The sequence below is a fragment of the Archocentrus centrarchus genome, chromosome 11 (genome assembly GCF_007364275.1).
Source record: "Archocentrus centrarchus isolate MPI-CPG fArcCen1 chromosome 11, fArcCen1, whole genome shotgun sequence".
Classification (NCBI taxonomy): Eukaryota; Metazoa; Chordata; class Actinopteri; order Cichliformes; family Cichlidae; genus Archocentrus; species Archocentrus centrarchus.
This window is the reverse complement of record NC_044356.1, coordinates 33908441-33922390: the sequence shown is the minus strand read 5'-3', so window position 1 is coordinate 33922390 and position 13950 is coordinate 33908441. Positions and strand designations below refer to the sequence as shown.

The window sequence follows — 13950 nt, the reverse complement described above, 5'->3', positions numbered from 1 at the left end:
CACCTGATGCTGGCTGAACTCGACTGACTCCCGCAGGGCCTGAAACTCCTTGTGAAGGATTTCAACCAGGGCCAAGCGGGCGTCAAAGCTGGACAATTTGTTATTAATGGACTCCAGAATGTCCACAATATTGGTGGTGGGTGGCGAAGTTGCCTCTGGGGAATCTTCTGGGCGGCTTCTTTTTGTGGACGGCGTTGCTTTGCTGGTGGAGGGAGTCGGCGTCTTGTCTGTTTTCCCCATGACGACTCGCTCAAAACACCCGTCGATGTACCGCAGCAAACTATCCAGGTCCTCTTCACCGTCCTCCAGATTGTTGAGAATAATTTAAGTTAGGCTAAGAAACTACCTATATTTTTTGGTTTTAAGCCTGTCTAGTTATAAATTGGCGAAAAAAAAAAAAAAAAGGCTAATCACGCAAATGTTTGCTGATAGAGTCACACCGCCATTAACGATACTGCCGAGATTCACAAAGTCTCGCGTGACTACAGCATAGTCTCCTCCTCCCTTATGATGTTTAATGCATGCTTCAATTCAGACACCTGGACTTCCACAATCCCTGTGAAATCCTTGTGTGTGTCCATCAGACACACGCAAGACAGAGCCGCCACGGTCAATGGGCAATAGGGTTTAATATTTTTCCCGAAAATGACATGAATCAAATCCCGGGAAATGACGAGCCATTTCCCGGGAATCCCGGGAAAAAGTTTATTTATTTTTTTATTTTAATTAGGCCTTCTGTAGCCTGTGTCGGCCTTAACCTATTGTGATATTGTAGAGGTAGCTTTCCAGCTATGTCCTGTTATGCCCAGTAGGGGGTAACGTCGGCTTGATTAACGCAATAAAACCTACATCTCGACATTCGAGTGCTCGAGCTATGCGGTGTTGTGTCGTTCCTCAACACTCCCTTAACAAATATAATTCGAATATTCCTCCATTGTACATGGAATTATACCAAGCTATTTTACAACTGCTGGTGCAAAACAATACGGTTCATCTCCACACAGCATTGATAAAGGCTCAGCCACGCTGGCGTGGCTACATCTGTTGCGCTATATCTCCACCAGTGGAACGCTGTAATAGTCATTGAAAAGTAAACTACCGTACTACACTATAATATCACATAACACAGGGCCTTGAGTAATGCACTACGACTTGGTCATTGCCATTCTGGCAACAGCAAATTTATAACACCGTGTCTGAGGGTTAAAGTAGGTTCGCTGTGAATCGTCTATTGAAAAACTGGCCAATCATTATAGCCTAAAAAATATACATTTTACTCAACTCCATTTAAAAAGCAAAATATGTTAAAGCAATCTATTTCATGATAATTTCTTCACACATTAGGCCCGTATCCTAATTCATGATTGTTAGTAAGCGGCTGCAAACGAGGAAAAGAAACACTCGAAGTTAAACAGATATTTCTTTATTGTTCAGGGCAGGCATATTTTATAGGCTATATAATGCAATATAACAATATATAATAATATAAAATTATATAATACAAAATACCTTAGGGTAAACACATTGCCTACGATTTCAACAAATTAAAGAGGAAAAAAGTACAACTGTGTAATACCTCTATTAAAACGCTTGAGATGAAGGCTGAAGCCTTAAACGGAGGCTGAACGTGCCTGAAATGAAGAGTAATGCTTTTCGCATTAAACGAACCCTTCTCTCAATATTTCCTTAAATTTAACTTTCTGAAGCTTTCTTTTCTTTCTGAAAGTCAAATCGACGCGCGCAACTTTTTTCCCGGTTTCCCGTCTAACGTTTCCCGGGAAACGGGAAATGGTTCTGATCGCATTTCCCGGGAATCCCGGATCCCGGGATTAAACCCTAATGGGCAAGAGCCCAGAGAGCCAGAGGCAATACGGTGTCCTATGATGTTCCTCCCCCTGCACCTTGTTTTGAAGTCATCTTCATCAGTGAAAAGGAACTTGTGTTCCACAGCAGCTGCATCTAGCTCCACCACCCTCTGAAACCAAACATTACAGCATTGTATGGCAGCATGAAATAAACAAAGTCCTTTATGTTGCACAGAGCAATGGATTACAGCACCAGTGGGAGGATAGTGTAGCCGACCTGCACATATTCATAGTGTGGGTGCTTCACCTGTTCAGATTTGTGCATAAATGGCCCCCTGTGTCTGTTTCATGCTTACTTGATTATGAGGGAGATGGCCCAGTGCAGATAAACTCACAGAATGGATATTGATGAATGTCTATAATTATGTACTGTTGTATTTGTATGTATGTGCTGTTGTCTGCTCTGACCACGTTTATGATGGCCTGTTCCTGCTCTGGGGTGAACAGCTGTCTCCTTCCTCCTGTACAGGCAAGGATTGCAGTTCTGTAGAAACTTGATGTGAATGTTTATTAGTGTAAAGTGAAATGTTACTGTAAATAATGACCTGGCACTACACTGCAGTAGAACAGTGGTGTATACAGTTCTGTTGTGCGAGTTCAGGAGTATGGTGTAGGAAATAGGTTTGCAGTACTTACCTATTCTCATTCCAAAAGATTTGAATAATATTTGCTACAGTACAGCAGCTTACATTAGGCTGGACCCTCTGCCCAACCTCCCAAAAACTATACCCATGTTCAACCAGAGTGGCCTGGATCTCATTGGTGATAGCTGCTGGTGCTGTTCCTTGTCCTCCTTCTCCTGCATTTGCCTACATTGTTGTGTGAACCAAGATGTGTAACCTGTGACCTCTTTTATGGGGCTCAGGTGCTGATTTGTACAGATTATCCAGAAGTGTTTTCACCTGTGGGGGCTGGTTTGGGTTCATGGGTGTTGTGTTTGCATGGCAGCGTGTTCCAAAAACGAAACACAGCGTTCAGTTTGTATTGATTTATTTAATGTAGTAACTTGTGTTTAGTGTTTGACTAAAAGTGTGTTTTAGAATTAGTGGCTGAGTGTAAGGTAGAGAATGAGTTTATAGCTCAGAGTACCAGGTCAATAGAATGACTATTTGAGTTATTAATTTCCAAAATTGTGTTAGTATTTCTATTTTTGGGCCTTATCAACTGCTAAAAGCTTTAACATATCCATGTATTGCTTATTAGATACACACAAATTTACAGTTATCTGTAGTCCACTAGTCCATCTCATTATTACTCTATAGATATATAATAGACAGCCCAGAGACATTTTCAGTTTTTCATATAAGTTCATTATTGATGCAAATTTATTGTTATTGTATGGTTTTTACTTTACAGTATGAAAAGCTTTGAAATGACTGTTTGTTGTGATTTAATGCTATATAAATATAATAATTGAATTCAGTAAAGCTATAAAATATACTTACTGCTGAGCTAAGTTAATTTTTTACAGTTTAATTGAAATTATGGGAAATATTTAATCTAAAAAGAAACTCTGAGAAGTGCTGATTAACATAATTTATCATTTGAAGATGATGATCATATATAACACTTAAAGCTCTGCTCAGTTTTTCATGTAAGTTTCATTTAGAATTCATGATTTAATTAAATCATTTATTAAACTGCAGCTGTAATGAGAACATCTGAACTCATCAACTACATTTCTTTTGTTGTAATTAAACAGAACAAAGTGCTTGATTTGAAAAAGAAACTTTTATTGTCTTAAAGCATGAACAATATCAGCAACAGTGGAGCTGAATAATGAGACAGAGAAACACAGAGTACAGAGTAAACCAGGATCAGAGGCCCAGTGGGTCAGGTCAGGACTGGGAACACTGGTCTCTCCTCAGTGTCTCTGAGACTGGAGTCTGGGAGCCCTGGGTGGCCTCACAGGTCACAGAGCCCACCTTCTCCCACTGCTCTGCAGGGAGCCTCAGGGTGCTGCTCCAGCTGTAGTGGCCATCATTCTGCAGCACCCCGGGGCTCCTGCTCTCCTCCCCTCTGATGCTGCTGCTTCCATCCACCTTCCAGGACAGACTCCAGCCTGAGGGGTAGCCCTTGTTGGCCAGACACATGACCGTAGCCTTCCCCTGCTGCAGCTCCTCCTCACTGGAGGTGGCCAGCACCGTCAGGGTGGGGGGGACTCGACCCACTGCAGAGAGAAAGAATTTAGAGAAACTGGGAGTTTGAATGAATCTGCTCTCCAGATGTTTCACTTCCCTCTCTGAGCTCTGTAACCATGACAACAGACAGGCATCACTGCTCAACCGCAGCAACAGACGAGTTTCAGGACTAAAGATAAAAATGTTAAAGAGACATTTTGTTCTTTTCATGCATTCATTTAATCTGCAAACGACTGATTCTTAGTTTAAGAGAGAAAAACATGTTTTTAGTGATGAAACTTTTTCTGTTTATCAGGTCGTCTTTCTGACGCGTCTGTTTGTTTCATTCATTCTTAATTTTAAATCTGGAAACATTAAAAATGATGAAAATTGTAGATTCATGTCAGTTTTCAGTCAATTAAATATTTACAACTCAGTTACATATTCAGACATTCATGTTTGAAACACAAAATCTAAATAAAAATTAATTTGAACAGAAGTTAAAAATATTTTCAGACACAAAAACTTTAATTTAAATGAAATTTGAGACTCAGAAAAGTTAAAGTTTGTTTTTCAGAGACGAAATGCTGCCAAAGACTTCAGTCTCTCTGACACACAACATAACCTACTCAGGAATCACTGCAACTATATTAAATAAGGAATTTCACATAAAAATATAATGTCTAATGTTAAACAATATTAGAAAATAAAAAGAGAATTTGGACATCTAAATGAGTCAAATGTACTTACAGTTAACATCCAGTCTGGTTCCTCCACCAAACGTCCACCACAGTGATACAAACTCATTGAGCCGCCGTACAAAAACCTCTGACTGCACAGAGACACGGCTCTCTGACTCTGAGACAAACAAACTGCTCAAAATGTCAAACTGAACAAATGTGACTGAACTGATCACAAAGTTCACAAATAAGTGTTTCACTCTTAATTATGAAATGTGTCAAAATCATTTAAAATACAGACAAAATGAAGAAAATAACTTTTTTCTTTCTCTATTTCAGAAATGATACTATAGTAACAAAAGTAATTTACAAAATACTTTAAGATGTCATTGCAACAGTAACAATGATTCATCTATATTTGAAATAGAGTAATTTATAAAACCGCTAAAATATTGAAAAGCAAATTTCTCAGAGTGAAGAAGAGTAAATGGACACTGAAGTGAGAATAAGCCCTTTCAGACAGAGCTCTGAAAATAAACCAGTTTATCAACAATCAAATACACTGATTGATCCACTGATTGATCCACTGATAAACAGTAAGTGATGTAAGTCCCTGTGTGAATCAGTCAGAGCATTTCCATAGAGAGACACTTTGTAACTGTTAGTAAAGCTGTTTGCTTACTTCAGTTTTATTTTGTACCTGGAGAAAAAACTCCCAGATATTTCTAAAATTAGAAACATCTTTTCTCAGACTGATGCTGAAAAGCTAATTCATGCATTTATTACTTCTAGGCTGGACTATTGTAATTCATTATTATGAGGTTGTCCTGAAAGCTCCCTGAAAAGCCTTCAGCTATAGTAGCAAAATGCTGCAGCTATAGCAGAGCCTTCAGCTTTCAGGCCCCTCTTCTGTGGAACCAGCTCCCAGCTTGGATTCAGACAGACACCCTCTCTATTTTTAAGATTAGGCTTCAAACTTTCATTTATGATCAAGCTCATAGTTTGGGCTGGATCAGGTGATCCTGAATTCTGCAGTTACACTGCAGTAGGCCTGGGCTGCTGGGGGTTCCTATGATGCACTGAGTGTTTCTTTTCATTCACCTCTTTTTACTCTGTTTATACACCACTCCACATTTAATCATTAGTCATTATTAATCTCTGACTGTTTTCCACAGCTTATCTGTTGTCCTGCCTCCCTCCCCTCACCCCCAGCTGGTCACAGCTACCCCTCCCTGAGCCTGGTACTTCCTGTTAAAAGGGAGTTTTTCCTTCCCACTGTCACCAAGTGATTGTTTATTATTGTTTATTATGTTTATTGTGACAGCTGATTTTGGGAAAATGTGGCAAGCCTTGATGGTGTTACAGTCCAGCTGAGTGCCTTTGGAAAGCAGGAAGGCAGCTTCCTGTTGCTCAGTGGAGCAACTCACCAGGCCCCCCCTTTGCTGTCAGCAGGCACCACCCAAGCTATGACGAGTGGTTGACTGTTAGTCCAGCAACAATCACATCATTCATTCTAGTGTATTGTTAAGGTCTGACACTCTGCTTTCCAGCACATTGATTTTTTTTATTTGACAGTTTAATTCATTTCCTCAACCAGATTTAGGATTTCTCTCTGCTGCTGCCAGACTGCAGGGATCTCCTCCCTTCATTATAATGAACAGCATCATCATATTGATCCCTGTGTGAGTCAGTGAGAGCATTTTCATAGAGAGCCACTTTGCATCAGCAGCACCATGCTCCAGTGCTCTGGGAGAGTTTATAGTCCTGAGAGTTGAACACTGGATGACTGACAGCTGTCCTTCATCACAACAGAAGCCACAGAAATCGTCCTCATCAAAAACATGACTTTGATCTGCGTCCTCATCTGGACTCTCCTCTGCTGCTGCTTCACAGGTAAAGTCCAGAGAATCAAACTCCTCTCCTCTATCAACATCTGTCCCTCTGAAATGAAGCTGACAAAACCATCAAGCTGCTTTATGTTTGTGTCTCTGTGTCCTCAGAGTCCAGAGGACAGATCACAGTGACTCAGCCTGGAGCAGTGAGCTCTGCTGTGGGAGGATCTGTGAACATCAAGTGTAGGACCAGTCAGAATGTTTATGGCTCCAACGATTTAGCCTGGTACCAACAGAAAGATGGAAAACCTCCTAAACGTCTCATTTACCATGCCAGCACTCAAGATTCAGGGATTTCAGATCGTTTTACAGGCAGTGGATCAAACTCTGACTTCACTCTGACCATCAGTGGAGTCCAGGCCGTTCACACGAATGAACATGTATCAAGACAAATTAGAAAATTTCTGAACTGCTAACTTACATTTCTTGAGTCTTCCACCCATTTTCCCAGAAATTCCTTAAAATCCAATACTTTCTGTCAAAATCAAATAATCACTGCAAAAAACAGTGATCTGTGTGCAAAAAAAAAACACTGTGGTCAAGTCACACACAGCAAGGAATAAATGTATTCACAAAGACCATCTGTTACACACTACATCAAATATTTAAGAGACAGCATCCAGGGCATGAAAGCAACAGAAAATGTTTATTTCTAGTTTGTACAGTGAAACAGTGCCATAGTCAGAGTGACATAACAGTGCTGAATGTAAACAAACAAACTTTACATAAATAAAAAATAAATAAAACAAACTAACAACAGAAAGCACATCACTGTACGACAGATTCAGTCTGCACCACCATGTCTGTGTGCGAGATCCAGATGACTTCATCCACATCACAGGCAATACGCTCCTGTGCTGGGGGGGCTTGTGTGCCGAATCCAGCCTTGACAGGGCTCTACAGTAACATCATCACATGCATGTTCCATTGCCTCCAATACAGTCTCCCTGGTGTAGGGCTGTCGGTCACCTTCCCCCTCCACGCAGAGAAAACTCCTCTATTGGACTGAGGAAGGGGCTGTAAGGTGGATGGAACATGTTCATGTAGTTCTGGTTGTTTGCGAACCCCTCAGCACGGTGAAAGTTCACAGTGTCCCAAACTATGACGTATACAGGAGGCACTGCTTGCTGATCCAGCTGTTCACACACAGCCATGTGATCCTGTAGACCACCCAGGAATGTGAGGAGATGTCCGGTGTTGTATGGCCCCCGGTTAGCATGATGGTAGCAGACTCCCATTTACCAATGGCTGCACAGAGGGTGACACTGCCGCCCCGCTGGCCAGGGACTCCCACATGGGGGGCACTCCTGCCACCCGCATGTGGTTGTTGTTCAGTTCTGGGAAAAGGGGGATTGCACTTACGAATGTTTATTGCCAGTGGACATTACATTGTAATGAACGTCACAGTACCTGCAGTGTGGCATACTGTGTGTCAAAGGTTGTACAGCATGAACAGTGAATGTCCTGATGATGCTGCCACAGAGAATCTGCTCAGTTTGGGTTGGACTCTTTGTCCCACTTCCCTCATTGTCATCCCGTGGACGAGGACATGGTTTGTTTGCTCAGTGGGCCTCGTCCTCTTCGTCCCCGTTCACCACCTCTCACATGCACTCTTCCTCCTCTGCCTCTCTGTATGTGTCCGTCCATTGTAGATGCACATGTGCCACCTGCACACTAAACTGACTTTTATCCTGCCCAGTTGATCTGCTCACATCATTGGATGCATGTGTGTTCAATTGTGAGTTGCTGAGTGTAACAGCTGACAGCGGTGTTGTTGTTGCGTTCACATTCTACTGCCAGTGTTTAAGGTTTAGCAACACACGTGTGAAGTGTGTTTAGTGACTGAGACTGTGTTTGCTGTTACAGAAAAGAGAGCGATTGAGCTGCACTGAATGTGTCGAAGTGCCTGAACTGTGTTCACGGTTTGGCGAGAAGAGAGTGTGATTAGAGAAATGTGTTAAGGCCTCTGTGGATCCGATTTAAGGAATGTGGTTTAGTGTTTTAGTGACTGATAAATATTGTGATGTCTTTATTTACAACATTTTCATGTATCAGATTTTAAATATTTTTATTTTCATTTGTGTGTTTAAGCATGATCATAAAAAAATCCAGAACCAAACAATGTTCCTCAATTATTGTTAAACTCTTTATACTCTGTATATTTAACATTTCAGTCCATCTTTGCAACATTACACGTCAGCATTGATAAATCTCTGAAACCATCACTTCCACTGTCAGGATCAATTCTGTCATCATTGCTTGAGTCCAATCATCTTCTTGCCCTCCTTCTGCGAGCCAATCAGCTTCTGTTCTGTGTGCTTTAAATCTCAGCGCTCTTCTTTCATTCTGCCTTTCAAACTCTCATTGGTGCGACCCGCCTCCTCCCCATCTCCACCTCATCCTGGACAATCAGAGATCCTCATTCAAGTCTCCACCTGCTTCATCTCTGCCAACACCAGTGTCTAAACTCCAGCCTGCTGTGAGGCTCCATCACAGTTTAATCATTTATTGCCCAATAATTGATTAATCAGACTTTGATCAATCATCTTAAATTGTTTTAAATGATCTCTCCTTAAAGATAGGGATGACTCTCTGCTCTTTAATCTTTATTATAGATTGTTTCACATGGTCAGAATAAAATGCAGGTCAAAGAACTGCTTCAAGACTAGAAATTATGAAGAGATTAGAGTTAATCTGCCACTGACATGGCCTCAGCATCTATCAAATATATTAAATGTGGATATAAGAATGAATTCAACCATTTTACACAACATTACACTCAATGTGTTCTGCTGCCATTTTTCTTTTGGTCGGCTTAATAAATCTTACAAAATGTTTGATATTTGTTAAACTCAGGGAGTCAAAGAACATGTTTACTCAGTACATTTTTATTCTTTTGAAAAGTTCAAATATCAGTTTTACAACAATCACAAAAGGATCAAACTAGAGGAGATTGTTTTTAGCATTTTTTTATCCTTATGAGATGGAAAATATTATGATTTGATTTTTTTCTTTTAATGTGAGAAGAAAAAGAAAGAAAGAGACAGAGAGAGTTGGAGCACACAGAGAGCAGTAGATGAAGAAAAACAGGATCAGAGTCCCAGTGAGTCACATCAGGACTGGGAACACTGGTCTCTCCTCAGTGTCTCTGAGACCAGAGCCTGGGAGCCCTGGGTGGCCTCACAGCTCACAGAGCCCACCTTCCCCCACTGGTCTGCAGTGAGTGTCAGGGTGCTGCTCCAGCTGTAGCAGCCGTCATTGTGCAGCACTGCGGGAGTCCTGCTCTCCTCCCCTCTGATGCTGCCACTGCTGCCGTCCATCTTCCAGGACAGCCTCCAGTCTGAGGGGAAGCCCTTGTTGGCCAGACACATGAGCGTGGCCTTCCCCTGCTGCAGCTCCTCACTGGAGGGACCCAGCACCTTCAGGGCGGGGCGCACATCACCTAGGAGACACCAATCAGCTTAGAGCACAGGAACCACAACTTGATGTTCTCCTTGAAGAAGTTTCTGCCAGATGTTTTTCTGCTCCATCAGTCACTCACTCACACATTGTTTCACTTCCTTTAAGAAAGCTCTCATGCACATCAGCACAGAGAGAATCATCACAGTTTGACCTGAAATATGTTCAAACTACTCTGGAAAAAAAGTATGAATCACACATGACTTTAAAATATTTCATGGAAACAAACAAACCTAGCTCACTAACACTTCTCACTTCCTGAAGATTTCAAACAGTATTTAACAGAATTAAAACAAACTCTGAAACAATATTTGACACAACAAACCATCAATATTTTTATCTTCACGTTGTCCTAAAAGATTGAGTTCATCAAACAGCAGTTATTGGAATGACAGCACATAATAAAAAGCTGTTCATCAAAACGTTGATGAATAATTTTTTTCTCCTTTTCAAATAATTAAAAAAATGAATTAAATTTACAGAATTCTTTTTAGAATTAAAAACAGTGATTACTAAAAGAAATAAACTGTTTCTTATATTTTTAGAGCTTTTTACATTTCTAAGATTAGTTCAGTTTAAAACAACAAATATCAAAAATTAACATAAAAATGAATTGAGATTCATATTTTTCTGGTAAAAACAAAAAAGACCTAAAATTAAATTTGTTTTTGACTTACTTCCAACATCCAGTCTGGTTCCTCCACCAAACGTGAGCCACAGTGATACAAAGTCACTGAGCCGCCGTACAAAAACCTCTGACTGCACAGAGACACGGCTCTCTGACTCTGAGACAAACAAACTCAGCAGAATAATTTACTGTTGGTTTAATTTGGTCAGTTGACATCAAAACTAAACAATAGTTCAATAAGGAGAGATTGTTGGGAAGAGTTGAACATTATTTATTTAAGAAGAACTTTATTTGTCACATACTTGCAGTGAAATTCAGTCTCTGCATTGAACCCATCACACATGGAGTGTGCAGCACACACAGCACAACGTGGAGCAGGAGGCAGCTAGAAAGGACCTGGGGAGCAACAACCTTGCTCAAGGGCTCACAGTGATGCCAGTCCAAGGATTCAATCCAGGATCCTCTCAGTGATGAACCCTCTTCTTCTCCTCTAGACCACCACTCCCACTCCACCACATATACAGAATTTATTTGAGCTCTTTGGCAGTTAGACTCTGATGGCCCATCAAAGCAGAACGGTATCCCAGCAATGATAGGAATTAGGTCAGGACCCCCAAAGGAAAGAAAAACAATCTTACCATGGCAGGAAGTTCAGTTGTATCAATATAAAAATACATAAATGTTAGTGGTAGCATTGCCAGGATAAGGCATAACATGAATAGAAATGCATGATGGTGAATGAGAAAACTGAGGGAAGGTCCAGATAGCAAAGAGAAAGACCAAATCAGAATAATGATTGAGGCTGCAATGAAGGCTCAAGGGCCACAGAGAGAAAGAGGAGCCTGCAAAAGGCTGTGATCTGACAAGGGCTTTCCCTCCTGACCTGTTGGAGGCTAAGAGAGCAGAAAGTCTACAGTGAGGCAGAGTTGACACAGGAAGGAGAATAGAGAGAGTCTGCATTAAGGCTCCAGGGCCGTTGGAAGCCACCCGAAAACAGGGAGCCTGCAACAAGGTTAGAAAGAGCCTGCAGTAAGGCTCAAGGCTGATGAAGGCAGGAGAGAGTGCAGAGTCTGCAATAGGCTAACACTGAAGAAAGAGAGAGAAGAAGAAAAACCTAAATTAAAGCTCAAGGCCCGAGAGAGAGAGAGAGCTGAGGGCCTGTAATAGGCTGAGAGTTGGTGAAGGACGAGAGAGGAGAGATCGTGCAGGAAGACTCAGAGCTGTTGGAAACCACTAGGAAGCAAAGAGCCTGGGAAAAGGCTGAATGGCTGAAGCCAATAAAGGCATGAGCAGAAATCAATGAGAAGGAAAGACTTGAAGCCTCCACCAGCTACATGTTGACTTACCAGTACTTTAAATTTGGTAAATAAACAAACATGATAAAACTCAGCCCTGCTGAACACTGGTACATTAACATTTACAAGTAACATTTGTCCATGGAACAATAAAAAACTGGACAAGTAGAGAACCAGAAGGTGAAAAAAAAACAATACAAAAAAGACAAAAAATCTACTCTTTCAAACTCCACAGAGAGGGAGGCCTGGGCCAAGCAGGAATTGAACTCAGACCTTCTATGTGTTATTCTAGATGTAAGGCAGTAGTGCTAACCATCACGCCATCGAATTCAAACACATAATTATAATAAGATAGACCATTAAAAAGTACAGTCTACTCAGAATTAATAATGTTGTGAAATGACAGCTGTTTAAGTAAAATAAACTCAGTTTATTTGAGCAGAAGCTGCTGATGGGACTTAAAAACACAACTACAATAAAATAGGACATAAAACAGCTCAGCTTACTCAGGATTAACAAGTAATGTTCACATACTAGGCAACTTTAAGCAATATGAAGTCAATAATTTTAGGTCGAATCAAAATCTGGGCTTACAGTGCAGTCACATTACAAATGACAATCAATGTGGATTCATTTATGTAGTGACAACATCCATATTTATTTTTACACAATTATCTGAAAATGTTAGAAGTGCATGAATTCATGAAAAGCAAGTTCAGTGATTTTGACCTCAAAAACATATTCAGTTTATCCATAAGTCCATCTGGTTTCTGCCAAATCTAAAGAACTTCCACTTAACTGTGAAATACTGTCATGGTCCTGGGCCGTCTGCCCAGCGTTTAGTGTTTCATTTTATTTTCCCTGTGTTTTCCCAGTTTGTCTTTGTGCTGGCTTTATCATTTGTGGTTTTCTTGTTCCTTCATCCCTGTCTCCCCAGCGTCTGTGTTCTGGTGTCTGTTTGTCCCTTTGTCTTACCCCTGACCTTCTATGTTTCTGTATTCAGTTTTATTCCCAGTGTTGTGACTAGTCTGCGTTTCTGTCCCATGCCTGTGTCTCTGTTTCCCTGTGCCGTGTTCCTTCTCTAGTCACTTCCTGTTTTATTTTGACAGTCTTGTGTTCCCGTGCTTTGAGTTTAGTTTTGCTTCCCCTTTTGTTCCCCTGTTTCCTCTTGCCCTGATTACCTAATGTGTATTTAAGCCCTCAGTTTTCTTCTGTTCTCTGTTGTGTTGTCATCTATGTACCTGTTGTGTGTGTGTTCTCCCTCCTTTATATCCTATAGTTTAGTTCTGGCCTCAGCCCAGTTTATTTGTTTATCTTCACCTCAGTAAAAGTACACTAAGTTCATCACTCCCAAGTCCTGCATTTTGATATCTTCCTGCTCCTGCTGCACACGAGCCATGACAAACACCACTTTACATCACAGTGATCTTGTCCTCAAATGTAAAAATATAATTAGGTTATCTTTGTGTCCAAGTAGTACCATTCAATATTACTCTCTTAACTTAGGATATCACCCATGTTTGCACACACTTAGCATTACCTCCTGTACAAGGTCATTAGGACCCTCATTCAGGAAAATGCAGAGTCCTCTATGATACCCTCTCAGTCAGTATCAATGTCATCCTGAAAGGTTATGACAAAAAAAAAGAACCCAAAAAACAAAACATAACAGATCAATACTGTCAATAATAGGGACAAAAATGAGCAAAAAGCCCCACAAAACTGTTCTGTAATTTAAATACATTGTAATGTTCTGGAGCTGAGCTGTGATGTCATCAAGTCCGCTGGTGTTCCAACTGGAAAACAAGAAGTTCGTACTTGTCAAGTCCACAAGAACACAAGGCTCTTATTCCTGAGTAAAATATTTTTAATATCACTTTTATCGATTTGCTCAGTTATACGTGAAACACTGAAATAAACCAAACATCAGCCATTAGAGCTCATCTGAGTGAATTATATCTGTGTTTAACTTCCACTCAGCTGCAAAAGCAAGCAGGAGTTTTGCAAACAA

The 13950-nt window shown here is 40.8% G+C and overlaps 2 gene segments (V, D, J or C); both read right to left on the bottom strand.

The window, feature by feature from the left end:
- Positions 1-3577: 3577 nt before the first annotated feature.
- On the bottom strand, positions 3578-6177 carry LOC115787765 (Ig kappa-b4 chain C region-like). The segment is given in 3 exon segments: positions 3578-4035; positions 4736-4785; positions 6137-6177. Coding segments are annotated over 3 exon segments (423 nt in total).
- Positions 6178-8771: 2594 nt separating this feature from the next.
- Positions 8772-13457, bottom strand: LOC115787764 (Ig kappa-b4 chain C region-like). The segment is given in 3 exon segments: positions 8772-9999; positions 10694-10801; positions 13454-13457. Coding segments are annotated over 3 exon segments (441 nt in total).
- Positions 13458-13950: the final 493 nt, after the last annotated feature.